At 42.4% G+C, this 27,189-nt stretch overlaps 1 protein-coding gene across 2 annotated transcripts; it reads right to left on the bottom strand.

Moving 5' to 3' along the window:
* Positions 1–1,876: 1,876 nt before the first annotated feature.
* On the bottom strand, positions 1,877–27,056 carry gdf11 (growth differentiation factor 11). 2 transcript variants are annotated; one of them, XM_079685298.1, is made up of 3 exons: positions 26,129–27,056; positions 13,887–14,260; positions 1,877–5,222 (listed from the first exon to the last, which is right to left on the bottom strand). In XM_079685298.1, the coding sequence occupies exons 1-3, from the start codon at positions 26,541–26,543 to the stop codon at positions 4,842–4,844; spliced, it is 1,170 nt and encodes a 389-aa protein (XP_079541424.1). In that variant the 5' UTR covers positions 26,544–27,056; the 3' UTR covers positions 1,877–4,841. The 2 variants fall into 2 exon arrangements, with proteins under 2 accessions (XP_079541424.1, XP_079541425.1); XM_079685299.1 differs by having other exon boundaries at positions 1,877–5,219; positions 26,129–27,052.
* Positions 27,057–27,189: the final 133 nt, after the last annotated feature.

Raw genomic sequence — 27,189 nt, forward strand, 5'->3', positions numbered from 1 at the left:
ATAAAACTCTTCCCAAATCCCGCCAGCCCCCGCCAGCCTTTCTTGAAGGCTTTGTAAAATCTTCCATAATTAGCATTGTTCTGTACTGTTTTCTTCCACAAGTGCCTCCATTGCGTAGTGTGGTCTTTATTTTATGAAGTTGGGTCAGAGTTCATCATGTTAGTAGTCATACAGCTTTGGGTGCAGCATTCAGCCCCTAACACTTCATGTCCAGCTTGTACTCCTTATGTGCCAAAACAATAAAAACATCCATCAATGTCCTCCCTTGTCTATGTAGGGCGGGTATGACTGATGATGTGTACGGCACATTGATGCACTTGAGGGGCAGGGGACTGTGTGAATGTTTGTTTATGTCAAGTGAGGATTTGTCAAAAGGTTTATGTCATTGTTGGCATCAGTCTCCTCGAGTTTGTACTGGGTGGTCTTTGTGTGTTTGCATCCGTAAAGAGCTTCGTTCTCACTCTCATTTGTCCCCTATTGATTCTCTAAATTAGGTTGATGAGAGGCCCTCCTATCAGGTGGCATATTAATTGGGTCAGGCTGGATCTTATATGACATCCAAATAATGGCAACCCGAACCCCAAGACTAAACCTTTGTCCCTTGAACGCTCTCTTTCACCAATTAGCCTCGCGGTGCATCTGGTTGCTGCCACCTCTGCTGCCCGTTAGGCTACTGTTTTCTAAGAATCAGGATGCCACCGGTGTGTGTGTGTGTGTGTGTGTGTGTGTGTGTGTGTGTGTGTGTGTGTGTGTGTGTGTGTGTGTGTGTGTGTGTGTGTGTGTGTGTGTGTGTGTGTGTGTGTGTGTGTGTGTGTGTGTGTGTGTGTGTGTGTGTGTGTGTGTGTGTGTGTGTGTGTGTGTGTGTGTGTGTGTGTGTGCTTCTGAAGGTGTCAGAGCAACCTGGGGGGAGTTCACATTCTTGAATAAAAACAAATTAATATTTAATTTTCAAAAACTGAAACCATTGATTCACTGTTTGAATTTGACTACTTTAAGGACAACATACTAAATAAATAAGAAAATGAAAGTTTTAAAACATCACCTATGTTGATAGACTATGATTTACAGAAAGTATCTGCACAGATATCGAAATATTTATTACACATTTCTAATTTCAAATCTATCGCCACATGAGATGACAATGATGATGTAGCCTATGATGAAATATTGCAATATTATCAGTAATATGACCTGGGCATTATTCTCAAGGAAAATTCCAATCAGTGCTCCCTGGGATGAGAGATCTAATAATAATTGCAATAACTGCTTATTGCCATAGGTGTCGCCAAAGACAGTCGTAACAAAACAGACATATTTGAGATTGTCATAAAGGGAACATACAGTAATGTAATGTGATCATTTTCATACTTGTATTATTTCTACTCCACCTGGTGACTTCCAGGGGTTACTCAACTGGCTTGTTGTATTGTATGCCTTTGTTATTCTATATGACCCTGTTTCTGTTTATTTGATTCTCTTTGCTTTTTAATGACTGTTTTTAAGTGCCATATTTCTTAATGCTCTTAATGTTAAAAAATGTTGTAAAGCGTTTTGAATTGCCTGTGGGTTGTGTTGAAAGGTGCTATATAAATAAACTTGCCTTGGGTTACAGCAGGAAAAACAAGTGTGCATAACATTTTAGTTACTACACTTTACAGTACAGCAGCCATGGAGAAACACAAGTATTAGGCTTACATTTCGTTTTACTGCAAAATATTTTTCCTTTGTTCAATACATTTTTTTTTATCCCATCCCAGTTTCTCAAAGTCCAAGTTGATGTCCTTAAATCTCGTATTTTGTAAGCCCAACACTTTTTTAGAAACTCCATTTTGTTCACCAGTCTTCAATTAAAAAAATAAATAAACAGCCAATCCCATAAGCTAAATAAATGATTTATTGTACAAAAGAAAAATGACAGTAAATAAACAACAAAAAGGCAAAAATAACAATTGAACAGTTATTCATATGCACAACCATTAAACTACAAAGTTGGGGTGATTTCTTTTTTTTAAACTACACAATGAACGGAGGAATGACGGGGGAAAGTGAGAAAAACATTAGAAGCGGCGAACCTGTCCAAAATATCATAAATGTCAACATTTGGGAAGGTATTTACATAGAGATTTCTTACTCTCATATATTTATATGAAAACACTCTCACACATACCAGTATACAAACACTAAAATTCAAAATGCAACTTCTCAACGAGCCATAGATGTGGGCACAGCTAATTATTTATTTTGACCACACATTACCAGAGCCGCTACCATCAGTCACTCCGTCAATAACTCAATCTGAACCTGAGAGCAAGGAGACCCTGTGGTTTTCATCTACATTTTTGGGGGCTTTCTTATAGGTTAAATGTCTGCACAGATTAATTGATGACAAATTTAAAAAAGCAAGGTTTTTAGGAGGCTAGAGTGAGGTAGACAGACTTTGAAATGCATTGTAATTATTATTAATAAATAGATAATTGACCAGTTGAATTATTTCCAACCACTGCCCCTAAACCAGCTTTTTCCTCCCTTTGAAATGTTCTAGCATATTCCTGCGATCACAAAAGTTACAGCACACAACATGTCATCCTCTACTTTGGCTAACAATCCCTGGATACTCCTCCCATTCTTGCATGGGTGCTTTCACTTAAAATACACACAAAGGCAAAAACATGTCTATGCAAGACCGTTAAAACATTGTTTAAGTCAAAAGGACGTAGTCTCTCTAACATGGTAACAAATTAAAGTTTGTGGGCGGGCCATTTCCAGTTAAAGCATTCTATTTTTATTGATCCAGACACTTAAGATACACATGACTTATCACCCAAAGTGGGAAAGGAGGCCTTTCAGGCCGCTGGTACGCTACGTCCAGGTTCCAGATTGGATAAAAGTGTGTGAGTGTATGGACAGGCCCCCGCTTCAGACAAAAGTCAGGAAAGCGTGATGGTATCAAAAAGAAGTGATAACCTCTCTAGTTCATGGTTTATCAACAGAAGCTTGAATATTTTTTTTCTTTTTTATGCTATACTGGACAAGCTCTCTTGTGCTTGGTAAAACACAAACAACACTTTACCTCCTCAAGCCATGAACGTTCCATAGTGCAAAATTTATTGTTGGTAAGGTAGAGTGCCCCAAAAAAGGTTTTTGTACCCCTTTTTTAATATATACATATATCATTTATATATAATGTCAGAAGGCTCTTCCTTTATCCAACAGCATAGTGCTTTCGTTTACAACAAAAGGATATCTTTGCTTTGACATCCAGGAGACAAAGACAGACTTTTAGCATTTCTAATCTACTCTGTGTTCAAGCACTAACAATATTTTACGATGATGACAAAACAGTTGAGGTGGAGGCGGGCATTTTAAAATGCAATCAAATGTTTTCTAATCTAAAGTCTGTGGTTGAGTTACATTCTCTTGATTTCCTTGTGTTATGTGGTTTGTTGTGATAAAAGCTATTATTTCAGAGCACAGTACTAGAGTTAGAGGATTTTGCATTTTTATCTTTTTTGAAACTAGTATTGAGAAAAAGTTAATTAACATCAAGTGTAATGGATGCAAACAAGTATGAGTGTGAAAAGTTCAAGTGATATTTATGTTATCATGTTTCAGCTCAATAGTTCACAGCAGGCTGAACATTACAGTCACTCTGTGTTTTTATTTCAGGATCTTTGCCCTCTGTTTGTCTTATAACTCTCACTCTCAAGCCTCTGCAAGTTATGAAATAGTGCATTTGCATCTCATTCAGGCAAAAGTTGAAGGTGTGACTGGTATTTTCCTTTTGTCACGTATAGAAGAAAGAAAATGTGTCGGGTTCTCGTCATCCCGCGGGATCCTGCTCCTCCTCCTCTCCCAGGCAGTGCCGAATAACTTGAGTGTTCCTACATTACACTTCTTAGTTTGAGACTTTAATGTGGAAGTAAAACCTAAATAAGTCTTATCTACTTTGGCAGAATGTCAGAAATAGCTACACTGGCTCCATGTATTCACTTTGAAAGATAGAGATAAAATAGCACAAGCTGTTTTCTCCCTCTTTTCTTTTTGAGTTTTACAAGACTGCAAATAAAAAAGATCAAAGTAACTGTGAAAGGTTTTGTGGACACTCGAGAATGTCACACTGGGGTGTTATACATTAATAGAGGGTATAGGTTTGGTTTCGGATCTCCTTTAACACTTAAATCTCTAGAGCACATTTCTAAACATCTGTAAACAAGATTTTGGATTTATACTAACAGTATTTCTATAGGTAAACCCTCCTCACGTACGTGTGGATTTAGTTCTCTTTGTTAAAGTGAAAGATTGCAAAATAATTCTGATCATGCCCCGTTGTAAACATTTTTCTCATTCTCAAGTAAATGTATCTGTAAAATTAAGTTTCTTCCAAACTCACCTTAGGACTGAAATTACTTTAAAAATATTGTATATGCTTATGTCTCCTGTCAACTCCACCCACTAACCTGGACATTTCACAAAGATGCCGTTAAAAAAATCAACTTTGAAAAACCCACAAAACTAACACATACTCTATAACATAGTTGTGTCTCATTTACTGTTTTCGGAAGCTGCTTCGCAAAGACAACCTCTTTAAATCATTCATGATGTATTTCCATCACTCAGTCCTTTGTTGATTCATGTTTAAATTATAATTTTTTTCCTTTTTTCAACACCTTGAATCAATTTAATTACTGGAAACATGGAAACCAAGTGGGATGATTTTGTTGCTGAGCAAAAGTGAAATCTGGCTCCGAGGAGTGGGTTCTGGTACCAGGGGAGACTCCATAAGGGTTTTGGGTGTTTTGAAGCGATGGTGGCTGTACACAAGTGTGTGTCTCCCCTGCAGCCTAAGAGCAGCCACATCTGTCCACCACCATCCCCGGGATTTTGCCGTGAATTATCTGCTGCTTGTCATTGAAGTAGAGCATGTTAATGGGGGACATCTTGGTCGGGGTGCAGCAGGGCCCTGCGGAGCCTCGGGGGTTGGCGTGCTGCACCAGGTGGGTGTGCGGGTATTTCTGCATGAACATATACTCGCACTGGCCTGAGCAATAATTGGCTTTGTAGCGTTTGGGGGCAATGATCCAGTCCCAGCCGAAAGCCTCGAAATCCACAGTCAGAGGGTAGCGGCAGCAGCGGGACTCGGTAGAGTGCTCGTCGCAGTCCAGGCCGAGGTTTCTCCGAGAGCGCTTGGTCGTCTCGAGAACCTTCACTTCCAGGAATGGCTGCTGGAATCAGGGGGAGGAGAGGCAGGACAGAGAGAAAGAGGTGGTTATAAGAGAACAACAACACAGCTGATAGCAGTTGAGGAAAATTCATTTACTTGACAAGAAGTTACAGATTTTTTTTTAACATTCTGGGCAACCCAAATACAAAACATCTACAAGACATCACTACTTAATGCCACTGTTCACCTCATGTATTAAAGTGACATACACTAATTAGCTGTTTTTCAAGCGTTAGATGAGAATATCTGTACACCTCTTATGGCACATTTCCACTGCAGCGGGGCAGCCCTGTTTAAGCGTCCCTAATGGCACATTTCCACTGCAGCGGGGTAGCCCCATTTAAGTGTCCCTAATGGCACATTTTCACTGTAGCGGAGTAGCCCCGTTTAAGCGTCCCTAAGCGTCCTCGCTCAGGCCTCGGGCTGCTTTGCTGGCCGTCCGAGGCCGTGGCGCATTTCCATTACAGTTTAGGACCTGGGGTAGCAACGCAGTGTAGGCGGGGCAATCGGCTGGATCATTTCGAGTGGTTCCGTCGAGCTCCCGCTGGATTTTATCATCCCCAATGAGATGTAGGAACGTCGTTACATCCTCGGTCGACCACGGTGTGCTTTTCTTTGACGTTGCCATTTTTGTAGCTCCTCCGTTTACAAAAATGCTGTGTATAAAAATGCTGCAAGCTTGCTTCTAGATATATATGCGACGCTAGGCATGATCTTGCGCGCGATCTTGTGACGATTCTCTCTGACCTATCAGCAGTCGAGAGTGTTGACTAGTTCAGCCCTGGCCCTGCCCTGATAGAACCACGATTTTATGGGGCCGGAAAAAGAGGGAAAAAGTACCCGCTAGCCGGTGCTACGCTATATGGAAAGGCCACCGAAAACTGGCCTGGCCGCTTGAGGACGATTAAGGATACTTAAACGGGGCTACCCACTGCAGTGGAAATGCGCCATTAGTGTGTTTCAATTAGAGCCTAGAGTTGGGAGGTTATTATCTTAGCTTAGGTAGGAGGAAAGAGCTAGTTTTCCAATGCCCATTTGGCAGTGATTACTGGAAGCTCCAAACTTATGTCAAGTCAACTGCGATGTATCAATATATATAGCAATATAACTGCAATCCCCCCCTGCCTGAAACACCTCCATTGGACTCCTTTGTTTACTTCCGCGACATAGTGACATCACAAGGTAGCACTCGTGCTTCTATTGACTAGCGCTCCAACACATTGTGGTGGGCTACATCTCTAAGTGGTTGACCAATCACAACAGAGCCGGCCAGCTATCCAATCAGAGCAGACTGGGCTCTGGTTTCAGACAGAGGGTGAAACAAGGTGCTGCAGCACAGGCAGTATGAGAAAAATAAAGAGCTTTTTTGAACATTAAAGCATGAATAGAACATTAATGGTTAAAGTAGTTGAAGTTTTTTTCTTCTTCGAGTCCGTAGCAATCTCAGATGTCGTTCTGCCAGTATCGGGCACAGGCCACAGCTGATGGGGTAGGTTCTGCCAGGTCTTCTGGACTGCACCGGGGGGCATTGGCACATTCCAGTAGGCGGGACATTGTCTGCACTGATCCACAGCTGCATGTGTCTTCTGTGGTGTAGTTCCACACTTTCATCAGTGCTTTGCACCTCCCCTGTTCCACACGCAGTCTATTAAGTGACTTCCAGGTTGTCCAGCCAAGGTCGTAGCCACTAGCGAGGCTTTCCGTTGGTGTGATTCCTCTGTCCAGCCATTCAAGAGCTTGTGTGTAATTTCTTTGCCATTCATCTTCCCAGATGTTGGTCCTTGCTGCTTGTTTGGTTGTCTGGAGGGGCAGGACTGTCTGCAGAAAACTGGCTCTGGATCGGAGCCTGGTGGGGGTGCTACGTGGCCATGCAAGGGGTGTCTGATGTCTGTCTCCTGTGTTCTCCGTTCATCTTGAGCGATACCTAGTCGTCTGATGTGCGGGGGAGAGATGCCGGCTAGCGCGTAGAGGCACGGGACAGGTGTTGTCTTAACGCATCCCGTGATGATGCGGCACGTGTCATTCAAGGCTGTGTCGACCAGTTTGGTGTGACGTGATCTGCTCCAGCTTGAGCAGGCATACTCTGCTGTAGAGAAACACAGGGCCATGGCAGTTGCACGGATTGTTGGTGGATCTGCGCCCCACTTGGAGTTCACTAGTTTGCGCAGGATGTTGTTGCGGGTGTTGACCTTGGCTTTGGTGTTCTCCAGGTGATTCTTGAAAAGAGAGTGTCCTATCCAGTGTAACACCAAGATACATGGGATGCGTGTGGTTGGACAGTTTGTGGCCATCCCAGGTGACGCTCAGTTATTTTTTAGCGTCTCGGTTCCTCAGGTGGAAGCTGCATAGTTGGGTTCTTGATGGGTTGGGTTTCAGGTGGTTGTTATTGTAGTAGCTTGACATTTCTTGGAGGGCACTTTCAAGGACAGGCTCAATCTTCTGGAGGTCTACTTGTTGGGTGGTGATGCAGAGGTCATCTGCGTAGATGAAACGCTGGCATTCTGGGGGTAATGGCTGGTCGTTTTTGTATATGTTGAACAGGAGGGGGGCCAGTACGCTACCTTGTGGGAGGCCGTTCTTTTGGGCTTTCCATTAGCTCCTCTGGTCATTTAACTGGACGCAGAAGTGCCTGTTATTGAGGAGGCTTTTGATGACTTGACACAGATTCAGGTCACCAGTCATGTCCAGTAGTTTCCTGACCATTGTACGGTGTTGGACAGTGTCATAGGCAGCAGAAAGATCTATGAATGCTGCTCCAGTTATTTGTTTTCCTTCAAACCCATCCTCAATGTGTTGGGTGAGGTTGAGTAGCTGTCCAGCAAAGGAGCGGCCAGGACGGAAACCAGCTTGGTCTTTAGTCAGCTTGGTGTCTATAAGTGGCATGAGGCGTTGGAGTAGCAGCCTCTCGTAGAGCTTGTAAGTGATGCAGAGGAGGGAAATGGGTCGGTAGCTCTTTGGGGATGATGGGTCTTTGCCGGGTTTGGGGATTGCAACCACTTTGGCCTTTCTCCAGACAGGAGGGATGTTTTTTTGTGCCATACATGTGTTCAGCATCTCCAGGAGCCAGGTCTTTGCGTTAGGTCCCAGGTGCTGTATCATTTCTGCCAGTATGTCATCAATCCCTGCTGCTTTTCCGGGTTTCAGCTTACCCATTGCAGTTTTGAGTTCTTCTATGTCGAAGGGTTTGGTGAGAGGGCTGGCTGGTTTTGGTTGGTCTGATACCCCTGTGCAATGGTGTTCTCCTGTGGGTTGGCGGCGGTGTTGGTTACGGCCGTTGGCCACCAGCTGTGATGCAACCAAGTTTGCTGTGACCGTTGTGATTATGGGTGGTGTGGTGTGGTCTTCGCCAAGACGGCGGATTGTAGCCCAGGCCTTCCTGCTGTTATTTGTCATATTGGTGTTCTCTTCGTTCTTCCCCAACTTCACTGATCAGGGTCTCTCCAAGTTCCATGGTGGTGGGGGAGAAAGGGTCCCTATTATATCCCTCATAGTAGGCTTTCAGCAGGTTGCTGGATGTTTCTGATAGCCCAGGAATATACTGTGTCTGGCATCCCCTGGGTATGTGGCGCCTAGCTGACCTTTTTACCAAGTCTGTGAAGTTGGAGTTGTTATTGGGAAGTGGTGGTATGTTAGATATGGAATGCTCTATCTCCTGTTGGAATGACAACCAGTCGGCTTTCCGTAGGTTGAACCTCCTGCGGAATGGGACGGTGGTTGCTTGGAGAGCGGATCTAACGGTAATGGCAATTGGCCGGTGCTGGGTATGGGGGATAGGGTCCAGGACTTCCTTCTCAGTTCTGGATGTGATGTCACTGCTTACACAGGCAAGGTCTGGGTTGTATCCTCGTTTCCATCTGGCGCTGTGGAAGGATTTGGGTCGTTTAGCATTATGGATTAGGGTCAGGTGCTTGGACTCAAGCCAGGTCTCAACTTCATCTCCATCTTGGTTGTTGTTCTCATAGCCCCATGATGTACTGTGGGCATTGAAGTCGCCGATGCTGATATAGAACCTCCTCTTGCATCTTTCTGATAGTTCTGTGTACAGAAAAGGGGTTGCGGGTGGTTTGTAGACTGATGTGACAGAGACATTTGGGAGGGCAACTGTGATGGTTTCCATGTTTCCTTCCGTAGTGTGGGTCCAGACTTCCTCAATCTTGAGGTTTGGTCTGCTGAAAACAGCTGATCCATACTGTCTGTTTCGGGTCTCAGCGACCAGTTTCATTCCAGGGATGGTAGGTCGATGTTGTGAAGGGCCGATGTGGGTTACCTGCATGCAGAGTATGTCAAAACGATTGGCCATCGTTGCCAATATCTCTGCCTTGCATCTGGAGAAACCTTCGATGTTGATTGAGACGATTGACAGTGCGGGTCCAGAGAGGGGCAGGTATCTGTGACGCTGTCGAGATCCGGTAGTTGAAGTATAAAGTGGGAGTTACGTTCTTACTGTAACTATTTCCTGACGGACAAACGCCTATTCCCCCCCCCCCCCCCCCCCCCCCCCTTGGCAACCTCAGAGCAACCACAAGCCTCTGGGTAGTAACAGCTCCCTGCAGCTGTTAGCAAATAAATTGTTACAGCATTCAAGTCTCCTTAAGACCTCAAAATCCCGTTTTTACAGTTCTGTTTGTGCACAGGTCAAACAAAGAGCTTTGAAATGGTGCTGGCAGGCAGATTTTGAACAGAGCTGGGCTAACTGTTTTTACTCTTTCTAAACGTTATGCTAATGCTAAACTAATCACCTCCAAGCTTTTGCTTCATATTTAACACACAGAGTAGCATCGATCTTCTCATCTCTTGTGTGATTTCCAAAAATTAGGAATTAGTCCTTTAAATCCTGACGTAGCAGCTGTAAAACCAATTACAATTCTTTAACAGATTTGAATGGTTTATAATCTAAAGAATAGTGATCTGGGGTGAGAAGAAAGAGAGAACAGGATTCTTAAGAAATGTTGTGCACGGTAGCTCACAGCTACCGTGCACAACGGTCTGTGCTTTTTCTGCAACTCAATTCATTCTTAAGTACATAATGTCTTTGACAGGTTGAATACGGCAAATAACTTTGTAAAGTTCCTATGGATTAAAATAGGCAGAGTGTAAATGTTGTTTTGTTAGTTTCTCAAGCAAAGACAAAGAAAACTCAGACAAAATCATTTGACGTGTCATTCCATATGTCAGCTACTCTATAAACTCAGAGAGATTGGACTACAAGCCACAAACTTCTTCTGATAGTTCAGCGTTAAACACTTAAGTATTGATTTAAGATGCCTGAGTACCGACATGCATATCTGTAGTTGGTTTGCTCAACGCACACAGCTGGCCGTTAACAGGAAAGAGGCCATGTGTTGCAAACTGTGGTAAAACCCCCAACTAAGACGTTACAAGATAAACATTAAAACAGCGTGATACAATATAAAAGGTACTTAATCTAATTTACACTAACATAACTAACAGTTGCTAATACCTACTTTTTTTCTCCAAACAAAAATATTTAAACTTGACACCCAGAAAAGAGCCAAAGGGACAAATTATATGAATCAGAAGCTGAAAGTGACAAAGAATTGGATATCAAACTGGTTAAAATGAAATAAAACTAATCCTCTGATGGTTTACAGGACCATATGAATTATTTGGTCTTTTTAAAGTACGAACACAATGCCACATTTGAGCAGCGATTCAAAGAGCATTGACAGAAACCATCCATGGATGACTCTGGTTTGATCCATGACCCAGGAGGTCATCTGCAGGCTACCATAACCTTGACCTTTGGGCAAAGCAAGCAGATCAAATATTTTACTCCATCATGTTTGTTTTACAAAGCCTTCTACTCCCCACAGTGATTCCAGCTGGGCCCGAGCACAGTTTTTGTGACGCATTCAAAAGAGGAAATAAGCTGAAAGGCCGTTGGGGTGAGACCATGTCAGCTTGGCCTTTAAAGCTTTTGTTGTAGAAAAAAGACCCAGAGAACAGGGAGAAGCAGAGTTTGAGTCTTTCTTTGCTTGTTGTGTTTTGTTTTATTTTGGTACGCTTGCCTGGGTTTTGGATCTTTTCCCTTTTTTTCGAAATGTAAGAATAATATTGCACACTGCTGTGCGATCAGAGGGCATGGATTTATTGGCCAAGACACCAGAAATGACCTCTGATATGTCTTGTGAAGACATGACCCAAATGACCACTTGGTACATATTTGGTGTTGCTTAATGGGGGTGAGTGGCCTACATAATTCAACATAAATGTAGTATATATCTGCATTCTGTCAGTAGCAGTAACTCTGGGATTACTAACCAGATTAATGATTTACGGGTGTTTGTTTGCTTTCAGACTGAAGTTTGAACTCATGTGCAAACGAGTCTATTCCAATAGACATAAACACAGTAAATCAAAAATAAATATATATTAAAATCCTGTTTTTAGGGTTTTAGGGCCAAGAGGAGTCCTTCAGCTCAATGGTTCATGGTACAAATCTTAAAAGAAGTGTCTAAACTATTCATCTTTTTCTATTTCCCATTGTGGCTATAATTTTCGTCAATCTCTGGAAGGAAAGTATGAAGAATATGTAAATGGTGTGAAGCTAGAAGATGGATGGATGGTGAATGGTGAGGTTGCATCCACACAAAGCAGAACTGAATATAGCATAGTCATGACTGACATGTCAAAGACTGCAGTGGTGGCGTATTTAGGGTCAAAAGTACATGATGCCTTAATAAATACTATATTTTAAGTTGTATTTATTTTAATGTCAAATCCTCCATCTGGTAATATGGATATGATAGAAACAAATTATCCACAATTATGACAAATCACAGCTGTTCCTGTTTCTATATGTAGACAGTATAGTTTGCTTCTTTTTTTTTAAATGTCTTGTCTTATATTGTAATATTGTCACTTGGGAAGCAGTTGAAGTCCAGCTGGGTTGTTACAGATGGTGGAATTTTTCCAAAGAATGAATGTTCAACTCTTAAGTTTGCAACAACAAACTAAAGGTTTGTCTTTTAAAGACCAATTAACCCAGAAGTTATGGAAATGAAGGGTTTGAGTCCAGTCTTCAACAAGTTGAGCTGTTTCATGCCAAATTTACAATCAAGGTTTTTAATTGACACAACACACTTGTGTTTGTGTTTGAAGTGAACCTCCGCAATAAGTAAGAGGGAAGCTGTTCTCTGCTTTTTGGGGTTTCCATTATCTAGTGCAGGGGTCGGCAACCCCTGGCACGCGTGCCAGCATTGGCAAGCGGCACCGTAACCAGTGGCACACTAGGAATAAGTGGAATAAATGTGCAATAATATTTAAATTGTATTTTCGGATCCTGAACGAGACCGCCGCCAGAGCGCGTCTACCTGCAGAAGGAAGCCATGCACGGCACGCAACGCAGCCCCGCTGACTTTCTGCCGCTTTCCTCCGTGGTGCAGTGCTGATCGTTTCACCACAGAGGAAAGCACTTCACAAATTGCAGTAGGCCTACCCATAAGGAGCTGTACAAATGCCGCAGTTTTTGCGTGGCTGTGTCTTTAGTTGAAAGCCCAGTGGCGATCTGCTCATCGAAATAATATGCTACAAAGGGGCGGATTGGCCATCTGTGTGTTGAACTTTCCTGTCGGCTCCCAGACCGTAGTCGAGGAGGGCAGCAGCAACAAGGTTCAATAACCCACTTTAGCTTAAATGACTGGAGAGAGGCGAGCTCTTCTTGGGAGGCCGTTGCATTTATTTAGTTGTTCTTCTGTTTCACAAAATACATCATAGAACTCTGTTTTTCTGCTGCCTCGTTTCACTCCCAGAAACATACACACGTTCACCCCTCACTGTCGCTCTGCCATCCACACACACACATGCACAAGCCACACCTCTCTCTCTCTCTCTTAAAGGGACAGCGATCTCATCTCACTCTGCATGACCCTAATATCATAACATGTGTGTTCTGGAGAATCACAGAACGGACGATTGTCCTTATTATTAGCATGCCGTTTAAACCAATTATTTAAATGTGGTAAATGTGTAGGTTTCGTTGACAGGTCCACACACTGCTTCCCCGCAGCGAGGCTCCCCCTGCCCTCCGGCTGATAGTTCACGAGCGTCAAGCTCCTCAACCCCTCCCCCCCCGCCGTTGATCATTCTCGATTGTCGGCACGCTGATAACAATTTTCTTTTTAAATGGCACTTCATATAAAAAAGGTTGCCGACCCCTGATCTAGTGTGTTGTATAGGTTATATACTGCATCTATATGTTTTATTAATGAATCATATTTTTCAGAATCTATTAACTTTACTGAAAAACCACAAGGCATGCAAGAATATTGTAGGAAAATAGTTGTATATATCAGTACGGCATCCTGTGTATTGGATTATAACTTGAGAGCGACTGCTAGCAATTTTGAGCTAATATTAAAACTAACCTATTTTTTTAAAGACAATAAGAAAAAGCTATTGAGAGAAATGTGGAGGTGAGGTTATGCCATCATTCTATTTTCTATTAATATTTGTTAAAGTGAGTTTTAGTTCAGTCCAGGTATCAACACAGGACCACATTTGTCTTTAGATCTATTTTTCTTTCTTTTCATGAAGAATTTTGGTTGTCCTCCTTTGGTTAAAACATGACAATATATTTGCATTGATCTAAGCTTAAAGGGAAGTAACCCCCCCCTGCCCCTGGGACAGGTCTGATGGTGCTTACCAGCCCCTCCTCCCCGGGTCGCAGCGAGGTAACGGCCAGGTCATTGCCGCTCTCATCAAAGGCGTTGATGTCGATTCCCCAGTTGGTGTGGGGCTGTTTGAACCAGTTCTGCAGAACGTGCTTAAAGTCAATACTCTGCCAGTGGCCGACCCTGGAGTTGAGCTCTATCTTCAGGGAGCGGATGCGGATGTGGCGGCTGCCCTGATCCGTGACGGGCTTCAGCCGGAGGATCTGCAGGTAGACGGTGGAGGTCTGCTGCAGCGGCCGCAGGTAGACCCACAGCTGGGCCTTCAGCACCTTGGTGAACATCAGCTTGGGGCTGAACTTGAAGAAGCAGCAGCTCGGCTTCCCATTCACCTGCACCAGGGGCTCCGCTGTGGACAAGAGGACACATGTAAACATCTTTAAGCAGTATACTTCATAATATATCATTAAGATCATCAACATTGAAATAGCACTGAGAACTGTTTCTATAACGTCATTCCCAATTTCTGTCTCTTCTCAATTCCTTTCGTATGTCTTCTTTCAAAGGCATACAAACACCCCCAAAAAGAATGTTACAAATAACTTTATCACAACATGCATTTTGTTTCAATGTGTGTGCCAACATATTTGTATTAAGTAGTTTTGCTCTTCTGTAAAAAACATTAAGGCTTCAATGTTTTCACCAGAGTTTCTGTTGATTGAATTTGGAATTTAGCAGGCTGTGCTTTTTCCAATCCATCCATGCCCATCACACTGTGCGTCAGAGGGGTCCAAAGCACTGTGTTTAGAAGAGCAAAGGCATAATACACTGCTGCTGTAACAAAATGATTTCCCAATTTGGGATCAATAAAGAATCTACCTATCTATCTATATATATATATATATATATATATATTCTTTCATCCACTCCCACTCAATGTACATTTCCAAGTCACAAATCATGGAGTGTTCAAAGTAGTTGTATTAAATATTATAAACGTACATGCCCAACTCACAGTTTCTTTTTGATTGCCATACTCTGTCTAACTTCAGATTTTAGCTACGTTATCTGATGAGCACACGGTGGTGTTGTTTGGTCCATTCAGTCAAGTTACATTTGTGATCACATCAAAGTTGGAGAACAGTTCTATTTGCATATTAAAAAAAGGATCAGTAATGGTGGCCAGTGGCCAGATGGTAACCTTAGATTCCCCTGGGTCAATCGTAATGAAATGGTCTACCCCACATCACAACTAGCAAGACGTTTTTTTAATGGCTCGCACTTGCTGAAAATATATTTGGGGTGTGGATTAAGGGTTATGTCAAAGAACACTAGCCTTCTCCTAAAATAGGCAGATTTATTCCTGTCATGATCCTCGGCTCTGGAGTTTCTGTGATTTGCACCACATGTCAAATCTGCTCATGGTTCATTTACATATACTTCCATCTGATATAATGACATCCATCCATTGCATTCATACATTAATTTCCATGTAAAGCGTTCATTTATGAAGGGAAATGTATTCTGCATCTATCTGGCACAATAATGTGCCAACTGAATACAATAGAATATATAATCTGCCCATTTTCTCTGAGCATATTTGACATATCACAAATCTAGATTTGTGCAAAAATAAACATTTCACCTTTTTTTGTCAATAATCTTGTAGAGGAGTGTAGTTGTTTCTCCTCCTGAAAAAAGCAGATAAAAAACAGTTCGGACCTGTCAATCATTGCTAAATCTGAGGTTGCTCAGGCAACCTGCAAATGCTTCCTGGGTCAAAAGGTTATTTGGCACCTCAGCCTAGTTAAGAAATGGGATCAGGGGTCAAAACCGTCAGCCTCTTTACATCTCAGGGGTGCTGGGGAGGGGCAGCCCTAATAGCCAGATTGAGTTTGAAGGTCAAGGTCGACCCCATGGCAATTGTAAAAAGCCTTTTTTCGAACCAGAGAAACAAAACAAAATCCCAAAGATACATCAACGCAAAATCAGAAACAGTTTGTTTTTGTTTTGATTAGGGAGGAGATTCTCCAGCCAATAGTGATTTGTTTATCAAACCTCAATTGACCGAGAGAGAACACTGCACCCGGCTGTTTTTTTGTTTTTGTTTTTTTTACACCAAACAAGTGTTGTAATTGAATTATGGTCATGCATTGAGGGATATGAATTCACCGAGGTACAGATGGACTATCCATTAGAAGAGTCCAGGGCGAGCGTTGAATAAGGGCCAAGCCGGAGACAGACGTGGTCCTTCAGCCTGTATTTCCAGGGACAGTCATTAGCGAGTGTAAATTATACAGTGTCTCACGCTGGACAAACAATATGTCAATGTTCCTTTTGGTGGGTTGCTGGGGTCACAGCAATTAACGTGGATGGTGTTGTGTTTGCTCATCAGCACAAAACTGGGAATGAATCATTCTGCAGTTTGTTTGGTGTTTACTACTTTTTGTTGTTTTTAATCGCTGCAGATGGGGACTGACACACACCAGCTCTTCCTTTGCAAACAGTTTGTACTGCTTTTGTTGGGCTTCCAGGAGGATAAAAGAAACAAACCACTAAACACAGCAGAGCTGAAAGGGTTCAGCTTCACAAGCAGAGGCCTTTTCTTAAGGAGTAATCTGAGAAGCCCGGCCCATACACCGTGATCCAGTTAGGACCTGGGTTATTAAACACACATGCACAACATGTGAGCTACGTCATGTTAAACAATGACTGCATTGATAGGTGGAATCAATTTGGGCCTTTATAGATCCTGTAAGTTACAAGTAAGAGGCAAACCATGTAGGATGAATGCCTGCAGCTTAATTACACCCACGTCTTGGCAGAGCGTTCCACTTCTGCAACACGAGCAGAGCTAGCTTGTAAAGATCAGAAACCAGTGGGACATTTAAAGCTTCTACCTGAAATACCTCATCTCCTGCTGCCATAACACAATATTGCTTAGAGAGCTCATATTTTTACTGCAACTGCAGGACTGTTTTTATGGCTAATTTCCTGAAACATTTGCTCAGTTATCCTTCAGTGCATAACTGATTTCAGTCCTGCAGTAAGGACATGAATTCTGATTTTGCATTCAGCACCACCTACTGGAGCAACGACACCTCTCTCCTTAGCCAAACTGGAGATGCAGAGGGACAGATGTCCCTATACAGTAATACAACTTATTTTATTTTAAAAGCAAAAGACAAGTTAGGTGAAGTATGGACACAGGCTGTGTTTTTCCAAAGGAAACAGGGTTGTTTGCTTTTCCTTCTCATGTTTCCAGCCTACTTCATTATTACAGACGCTTATTTCCCTGTGGTATAATTGCTGCATATGCAGCGCATTAATTTTACTGCCAGCGCGCAGCAGGCCTGCAGGTGAGCCTATCAAACATCTGGTGGGCTCCCTGGGTACCTGTGTCCCATAGTGAGCCCCGAGCCTCCTATACATGCATGTTATGGGGAAACATATAGCATATAAGGGTTTATTCAGCATGCCATCTGCCCGTTTTAATATGACCGTAGCCTGTTTCAAAGTTAAATGCTTTCAATAATCAAATGCAGTAATGTTGAACCAGTTAAACAGTTAAAAAACAGATGGAGAGGGAGAGTTAAGATGCAGTTATTCACTGAATAGTTAACACATGTTACAAGTGAGGGGGCTGTATGTTATGTTGGCAGTATTACATGGTAGACTCTAGTCAAATGGTTCTATCTTTGATTACCAAGGAAGAGAAAAAGTAAACATAACATGATAAAATACTCAAGAAATACAAGAAAGAAAGTTTAAGAAATCTAAATTACAGGATTTTCTTTGTTAAATGTGAGGCACAAAAGTAAACTATTTCACAATGAATGGTGTCAGTTTGGCAGGACTTTATAAATAAACCTTGTTTCATCTCAAAATGTTTCTGAATTAAAAAGAAAATTACACCTTTCTCATTAAAAACGTATTTTTGAGTTCACTTCCTCATGCAAACTCTTGAAAGGTGGCGGTGTGCATGTTGTGTACATAGTATGTAACATGTGCCATCAGGTGAAAATCTGTGGCTAAAATGAGGTGGGGAAAGAAATGGTCATATATTGTTAATGTCCAAAAGGACAATGCAAAATGGTATAAACCTAGATAGGAGTTTGATTTGCATATATATTTTTTTCTTAATGGGAAATGCAAATGTGATATTTTGTGGTGAGTGTGTGTTTGGGAGCCCTCATGTTGAATAAATGTGACTCTAGGGTATCCCCACGCACCTCGGCATATTAATCATCGTGACACGTTCACGACCCTTCTAATAAGACAGGGGCCACAGTGCACCCCCTCAAACATCCCATCCCACCCCAGCCCCACTCCCTCTTTGTCTCTCGGTCAGTCCCAAGGGACGGGAGAGGGTGGTGGGGGAGGCCTGGCTCGAGCTGGGGATAGAGAGGAGGGGGTGTGTGTGTGAAGTTAGACCCCCTCATTCAGAAGCCCTCCCTTGAGACAACGGTAGGCACAAGACTCCTATTAGGACTGAGCACAGTAGCCCCCCAGGAGCAACAAAAGACACCTCCTAATGCTCCCTGTTCTAGCTCAGTGAACTCACACACACACGCGCACATACACACACACACACACACACACACACACACACACACACACACACACGCACACACACACACACACACACACACACACACACACACACACACGCACGCACACACACACACAATCATTCAACTTCACATAAGCACACAACTACACATAAAACACATACACATTGCTCCAAACTGACCATCTTTTGCATACAGACTTATTGTTTTTGGTGATGAGGTTGTATGTGTTAGTATTATGAGGGGGATGTCTGCGGACGTTGTATGGGGCCGGAGTATGAAAAGATTGAGCGTGCAGTGAACTGCGATAAGATGGACAGCTGGACAGCAGGAAGCATGCTGGGGTCTCACCGCTTGTGTTTGTGTGCATCCACACATACATGTAAGACGTTAACGTTCAAGGACAAGGATGTTTCCAAAAGTTAAATCCAAACTTAGTTTTTACACATTTTGTATTTAGCAGATATCTAAAGACTGTTAATGTGTTTTTATTACAGCTGCTTTGGACTGATGACAGGCTTCAGATTATGAGTTTTTTGCTACTGTTTTTAAAGTAAACACCACTGCAAGGTTGACAATCCAACACAGCAGTAAACAAACTATAATGCACACCATGCATTGCAGTTTATCAATGTCATATATTTATAAGCACAGCGAAAGTATTTTTACTAATAAGGCACAAATAAAACTGAAATTAGTACATATTAGTATATCATTCAAAGTAAAAGAAGCTGATTGTGGTATGATGAAGCCCTGAAGTGGAAATTATCTTCAAAAAAGATTATATTGCATTTAACGGGTTTAATCTTTTAGTCAACAGGGATAATTTGTTGACCAAAACGTACTGCAAACTACAATGTGTTTTTCAAGACCTATTTCTTAGCCTTGGACTCCAACTGAAATGTGCGGTGACTTAAGGTTGTGTAACTATACCCAAGTGTGTATGGCTTTCAATTTGGCAGTGACCCTTGAGAGATTATTGTTTCAGAAACAACTGCAGCCTGAGGCGAGGGCTTCCGCGGGGACGTAGAGGTGACTGATGGGAAACGGAAGGAGGGGAGTAAACACTTTAGAGGTGGGAAACACTTCAGCCATTCAGAGGATAGAAACTAAAAACACACTAAATATGTCACAGAATAAGGTAATGTGCAATATATCTTTTCACAATTACATTTAATCAAATCGAAGACAAAACCTGCCCCTATTGCTGGTCATGAAGATGCTGTGCGTGTCCACTGCATTGGTTTTCAACTAGCAAACATTTTACCCTTGGTCGAGGATCCAAGTGAGGTGAGCTTATACCAGAAGAAGGAGTTAAAATACTGCAGACCACTGATTGGTCAGAGAGAAAAGTCACTTGTGAGACACAAAATCTGCACAACCTGCCTTTAAATAACCATGGTACTGTTAATAGAAAATGCAATGGTGTTGATCATCACATTAGAGCATTGCATTTACCATTTCATACGATAGAAACAAGGCATGTTGTTACCAAGGAAATCTGCATGCATTTTGGGTCTCTTACTAGTTATTACATATGAACTATTGCTTGAAGTAACTAGCACAGCTAACCCAACACAAAAGCCCTTCAACAACATTTATAGAATACAAAACAACAACAATATAGAAACAAACCCGGTTCTGCACTTTGTTTGTTTATCTCAGTAGTTTTGCTAAAAAACGTTTGGCAGAATTTGAAAATGGAAGACTGATGATATTCTGCTCACTGTTTGAAACAGAAAACTGCATATCTAAAATCCTCTTACAGTATCACATGCCACACATGACATAGTGTAGAATCACTTTGTTGTAGTTCAAAAGGACTGAAGTTCGAATTTGAGATCATGTTTCTCTCTAGTGAGTAGTGTTCATTTTAAACAGGTGTAGTCTTTTATTAAATGTCCATGCTCCATGTAGCTGGAAGTAACTACCAGAATATGTAAGACAATAAAGTCCACCTCTTAAAGCAATTCGATATCAATTTGCTCACCTTCAACCATGACACTATTTTCCTACTTTCAATTAATGAGTGTCTGTAATGAATGTCTTCACGCCTCTTTTATGATTGGTGTTTAAATGAACTACTGAGCAACTAGCATGCTCACTTGAAAAACGATTCCTCGAATTCAGCAAAGGAAATCATAAACATGCACCTAACTATGGAGTGAAATGCATTTACTGTTTCTTAATCAAAAGTAATCTCAAACTCCAACGTTTGTGTATTATTTTTGTTCTTACATGAATACACACACGTGGACTATTATGATTTTTTTCATCACTTTAATTGCAAAAAAAGTGCCATATTTCTTCCTGGACGTCTTTCTATTTTAGCACAATTCCTGAAGTATTCCAAAACGACCGATCTGGGCCAGCAGACAACAGAAGTGTGACCAACCCTCCCCGTAGGAAGCTTTCTCTTCTATACTGCTTCCTTGAGATTTCCTAGGCAAAGTGAACATATCGTTCCCTTAATGAGCCGCGTTGTACAGCATGTAAATCAAACTTGGCTCCTGTCCCTAAAGAAATCACTTCGACTGTGCATTTTCCATAATGAACTTCCTGGGGTGATGCGAGTATGGCAGCAGAAACACAACCACAGGTGATAAATACAGCGAGAAGCTGCTCTCCCTTGCCACAGCAAAGAGGCTAATTACATTTTCATGTAGGTAATCAAGAGGTAATCCATCGTTAATTGTGCTTCTATCCGACACAGTGGCTCCCTCGAGGGATCAAGCATTATGCCAATGCAGCATTTCCTTTGCTTAAACGCCTCTTAGAGTTAATGGACTCTTTCATAAACTGATCCTCAGCAGCTCCTCGCACACGACCACACAGAGCCTTGGCGCATCCATCAACAATAATCCCCTCAATGATCTCCATTTTATCTTTTCACTCCCCTCCTCCTAATCATTCATGTCCCTACACAGGGCTTAATTACTGGTGTGAAGTAATTATTTCCTTTATTAGTGAAAAGTAACATCTGTTTCAGGTCTTTTTAATTGTACCTATAAAACCCTTGCATGATTTCTGTCCCTTTAGGATGGGACTGGGATGCTTTTTGCTCCCTGCGGACTCCCTCCCCCCCATTCATACCCGCTGTGTGAGCCGTGGTGCACCCAACTCCATCTCTCTCTGAAGTCCTTTAAAGAAGCAACGAGTAGCTCACAGGCAGCGAAGGCAGATATTATTTTTACATAGGAAAACTGAAGATATTCATGCAAAGCCATGCCTCCAAAGTGACATCAGTGCACTCTTTCATCCAGTATCTCAACTTCTCAGGGTTGTATTTTGGTTAGGCACGCATACAATTCTTCAGCAACATACTTTAAAATGGCAGGAGAGAAGACCGGCTGCAGGGCCTGGTACACAGGAGCGTGGGAATAGGGGAAGGAGTGAGATTCCTGAGGTCCTGGGGACATTTTGTCCCCGTATTAATAGACTTTGGTCCCTTTGAAATTTTATTAGCCATAAAGTTGACAGTATGTTGTGCAATTTCTACAGACCTTTTTTTCTTAAGATTTTACTTCTTTTAAACAAATCTTTCGTGCCCCCAAGTGTCCAAACAATTCAACACAAAGTTTACTTTTCCTCAACTGATGGCAGCAACTACACAGGGAGAACAGGTGTTATCGTCAAACTGAGACCTCAACGGAATAAATAAATCTATAAAAACCTCACATAGTCATCAACTTCTAGCAAACACTGGCCAGTGAGTTGAAGACAGTCCGGCTTCTGCTGGTCTGTCCTTTTAGCGCTCTCCCTCTTAATTTTTATGGTTCCTGCACCTTCAGGAAATGACCCTTTTATAGGGTCAACACTATAAAAGACTTGTTTTTTTGTGGGAGTGGTTAGAGGATGAGTGAGTGTGTGTGTGTGTGTGTGTGTGTGTGTGTGTGTGTGTGTGTGTGTGTGTGTGTGTGTGTGTGTGTGTGTGTGTGTGTGTGTGTGTGTGTGTGTGTGTGTGTGTGTGTGTGTGTGTGTGTGTGTGTGTGTGTGTGTGTGTGTGTGTGTGTGTGCGTGTGTGTGTGTGTGTGTGAGTGTGTGGTGGGGGATAAGTGTTCAAGTTACTACCGGTTCGTCTTTGCTGCCAAAGAAAGAGACCCGATGAGGTTAATAGTCTCCTCTTCCAATATATCACATAGCTGTGAACTCTGTGACCCTTTTTGTCAATAGGAGAACTTTTCTCTGGAGTGTGTGTGTGAGAGTGTGTATGTGAGAGAGGGAGAGCATCCTCATGTGTCTTCACAAGTGTGCACATGTGGAAATGTGTACATTCGTACCTTTACATGTAGATGTTCGTTTTTCAACTCAAGAGTTGTCTAAGCCTATGCTCAAGCTGAAAGAGCCTCTTCTCAACAGCATTACATAATGAAACAAGTACAGCCCTCCTAATGTTGGTGTACATAAAATCATGAAGGAAAGATAACACATTTTGTTATAAAGTTATTGCTTAAAGGAAGATTAGCTGATTGGTCATTAGAAATGTTTCACGCGTGATCTTCTTTATATCTAAAACTGCTTTTTCAACCCTTTAAAAGGGTAAAGTGTTTCTTGCAGATCATTACTGATTTCATATGCTTTGCACACAATGCAATGTATAAATGTAAACGTGGAATAAGGCTCAGAGGGCCTGCTGCTCTCAGCTGGATTCTCTCTTACTGGGCAGTTTCAACATTACTCATTATGTCACAGCACACATATACGTTTTCTCAAGGGAAGACATGATACAAAAATAAATAAAGCTTTTCCAAGACAACCCAAACTAAGTCATACCCATGAGAAGTATTTTCTTAACATATTTGTCCTGCTTATTAGTATTAAATAGAACAGTTGAATAGTGGGTGTCAGTTTATCAGCATCACCACATGCATACAGAGACAGGGAGAATAAAAGGAGAAGGTCACTGTTGGGAGAGGAAGGGCTTAATGTGGACAGGTGACAAATGAGAGACTACTGGGGTCAGATTGTCACCCCACCTCAGGCAAAACTGAACACACATATGCACGCACAATAACACACACAAATCAACGTAAAACAAACGACTCATATGTAAATGTAATAACATGTGTTAATAAAAATCATCACTCATTCACAATGCTGCGCTGGAGAATAACCCTGTTGAACTGCTCCAAACTGACTCGTTTTGTATGTACAGCAAGCGGTGCGGTTACCTACACAACACCATATGGAGGGAGATGTTTTAGTGCTGCACTATGATATAAATAGCTGTACTTTTCCATGAAATGTCATAGTAATTAGAGACCAGGAAGCATGGACCCTCTCAACCCCCACTGCGACACCCACGTACCTTGAGTGAATACTAAGAAGCAACTCTGGCACAGGTCCAGTTCAGTATGTACTGTGTGAACCCACATGGCCCATCAAAGGCAGTGTGCACCACCGTGAAAAGGGTGATTGGGTTCGAGGTGCGCAGGGAATAGTGTTTGAAGTCCTCCTTCTATCAGAGAGACAGAAAAGGCACTTTTAATCCTGTGGGATCACTAAGGCGCCACAGGCGAAAAGAGATGCACTCATTCTCTCAACTCTTCCATGAGTACCGGAGGAAAAGAAGAGGAAGGAGAGAGCGGGCTAACAGAGAGGAAGGTGGGGGGGTAGAGGGAGGGAGGGAGGGGTGGCAATGAGAGAGAGATGGAGAGAAGGAGCAGATGATAAAAACTGCAGCTGACGTGAAGAGATGAGGCAAACAATACAGAACAGGAAGTGCTGTAACATGACAGATACAGCGGTAATGTCAGACATTAGCTCCACTGGCTCTGCATGAGGCCGTTAGAAAATATGCAATTAGCCAGCGTCATGCATAATGCCTTTTTCTGGCTTGAGATGGTGTCATATCACTTTGCATGGTGTGTTGTGTGTGAGTGTGGGAAGCAAAGAGCATAATTCACATTTAGGAGATGGTAGGTGTATCTTGTAATATGCAGATTAAGTGTGTTAAGCATGCAGTTTCATTGTATCTGCACAGGTGGAGACGGAATAACTCTATGTAGGGTCAATCTGCAAATCAGAGAGATAAGAAATTATACATTATCTCAATTGTCAGCATGCATAACATTTATGTGTTTTTCAGCAAGTAATGAAAATAGGAACAGAGGGAGATATAGATGAGGATCAGCATTAGAGCTTGAAGCACTAACACCATTTTTTTTGTTTAAATATCACAAAAATAGCCTATAGGTAAAGAAAACGGTTGACAAATGACATGTCAAATGCTTTACGAGGACTCTTCAATTCACCTGTTAGATGTAGCTGTGCACCATTCTCCATTAGAGTGAATGAACTGCATTGTTTACAGGAAGAAGACACAACTCTCAGAGGAAACAATAATAGGGTGAACAGAGATGTTTGCAAGTGGTATTTCAAAACTAAAAGTGAAAAGTTAAGATAAAGAGTGGTGGCAAATGAGATTACTTTCAGATGACATTAAGAGCTGGCAGTTGTTATGTCAAGTGCAGGTTGATTTGCTGTTATCAGAACGATAGGTGGGACTGTCAACATATTGATAGATATATAGATGTATAGGTAGATATGTACAGATAAACAGAGATATAGATGTATAGATATGTATAGATGTACAGATAGATGTAGATGTATAGATATATATCTAGAATAATGAGCATTTAATAATGTCAAACAGCACATAAGGACGAAGGCTCCTGCACACAGGCGTATCTTTGTTCACTCTGAGAGAAAAAAACTGATTATTAGGAGTGTGTTTTATCCGCATTTTGCAGAATATATTACGTGTTTTAATGTGGCTGAACCCCACGATTCGCAAGGGAAAGGTCACACACTCCCCTCGACCCTAAGTGATTCTCTGTCTTTGTGTACCCGTGGTGAAAAAAAAAAAACCGAGCTGCGCCCATAAACTTCGCATTTAAAAGGCAAGTGCGGCCGAGGGGGGCCGCTGCATGAGGGGAACAATAGCAGCTTTTTGGACACACTTTTTCTCACTGCGATGAACAGCAGGGAAACCGGTAGAGCCTCCTATAAAAGACCGATAGAGCACAGCTGCCAGGGTTCAACAGTAATTTTATAAAATGTCTCCAAGGGGCCTGCCTGCGGTTTATCAGTGGATTTATGGGGAACTATAAGAGGGCGAGCAAATAGTTAGAGGGGCAATAATCAGAGGGCCTCACGACGTGATCATAACTCCAGAATTTAGGGCCTTTATGCAAAATAAAGACATAAAGGATAAAGTGATGCAACTGCTAGCCAAATGCTGCATTATCATTAATCATTAATGCACTTGACATTCACACGGCTCTGTCATGCGTTTACTCAGAAACACATCATCCGAAAGAGGGAAAGTTTGAACATGACAGCAGGTGGACTGAGAAGCTTCATATTAGACTGCTGCTCCAACAGGACTCTATCATCACCATGAAAACAAAAGTTCATCATATATGCTGCTGATTATTGATTTATCAGCTTCACGTGAAATCCCTATTTTGACAGCCGTGGCCAGCAGCTGACCACAGTTTTTAGTCTAATGTCATCATTCTGATTTAGGAACGTAGAGAGCCCCAATCTCAAAAAAGACAAGTAGGGTAGGTCAATGACTTGAATGAGCACCAGCAGCTCCACTGTCCACGCAGCAGGCCTGAGTCACTTGAGCCTAACTTCTCCACAATTACGCGCATGACGCATTTGGAGACAATATTGTTGGGTTGTAAACTATTACTCACGCTCAGAGGCCATGGTGATCACGGACTCCGTAGTGGCGTGGTACTCATCCTCCTCCATAAACTCATCCTGGGACGACGCGTCTCCCTGGAAGTCGTGATGGTCCAGCAGCTGCTGGAGCGGAGGCGCCTTGGGCAGCAGCTGATTGACCACCTCCCGGCTGATGTTGGGCGCGTGCTTCAGCCGCAGCTTGCTCAGGATCTGGGACTTGATGGTCTCTAGTCTCAGCACTTTGCTTTGCTCCCTCCAAACACAGGCGGAACACTCGTGAGAACCGGCGTCCTCGTCCAGCAGGGACAGCCCGGCATCCGTGGGCGTCTCGCTGGCCGAAGGCAGCAGCAGATTGGGCTCATCGCTCCCCGACTGTCCCAGAGAGATGAGCACCATCAAGCACAGCATGAAGTTGTACCTCGGCATGACGATGCGTGGACACCAGGCAATGCAACTTTTTTCTTTCTTTTTTTGTCTATTCAATCGCTTTATCCCGTTATATCCCCTCTCTCGGATGTACGCCGCTCTTTGCCTTATCCTACAACAGGCAGGGTATCAGTGGCATGCATCTAATCCAATACAATCACCCCGAAGTTTTTGCGATAAATAAGATTTTGCAATCAATTTAAAAAAAGAAAAAAGTACGTCCCAGTGTGTCTCGGTGCAGGCTGTCTTGATTGAAAGTGAACAAATTATCTGCTTGTTAAATGCATAGCCCGCTCACGTGTTGTATAATTGTTGTTTTGGGTTCTTCTGTACAATTTAGTCCATGGAGGTGTGTATGTTCAGAAGTGTCACTGAAAAATGTGCAAGTGCGGTCAAAAAGGGGCTCTTTATATATCTCAGCTGCCCGGTGTCGTAATCCGTCTCCATTGGCTAAGATTGCAACAAAAGGCTTTTAGGTCTGTCACCAAGTCAAGAGGGACAGAGCGAAGGGAGGGTGCACGCACTGTTATGAGAGTATAAATGTTTTTACAGTGCACAAACAATGTCTCACATTAGAGATACTGCCCAATTAGGTTATTATGATGATGGCAAAAACTATGGGTCATTGCGCCTGTTGTTAAAAAAG

This window comes from Notothenia rossii, assembly GCF_949606895.1.
Source record: "Notothenia rossii genome assembly, chromosome: 5".
Lineage (NCBI taxonomy): Eukaryota > Metazoa > Chordata > Actinopteri > Perciformes > Nototheniidae > Notothenia > Notothenia rossii.

Coding starts and splice junctions, on each gene's coding strand:
- gdf11 (XM_079685298.1), bottom strand. CDS start 26,543: ATGCCGAGGTACAACTTCATGCTGTGCTTGATGGTGCTCATCTCTCTG. Junction 14,261..26,128: donor GATCACCATGGCCTCTGAGC/GTGAGTAATAGT, acceptor TCTTGTCCACAG/CGGAGCCCCTGGTGCAGGTG. Junction 5,223..13,886: donor GACCCGGGGAGGAGGGGCTG/GTAAGCACCATC, acceptor CCCTGATTCCAG/CAGCCATTCCTGGAAGTGAA.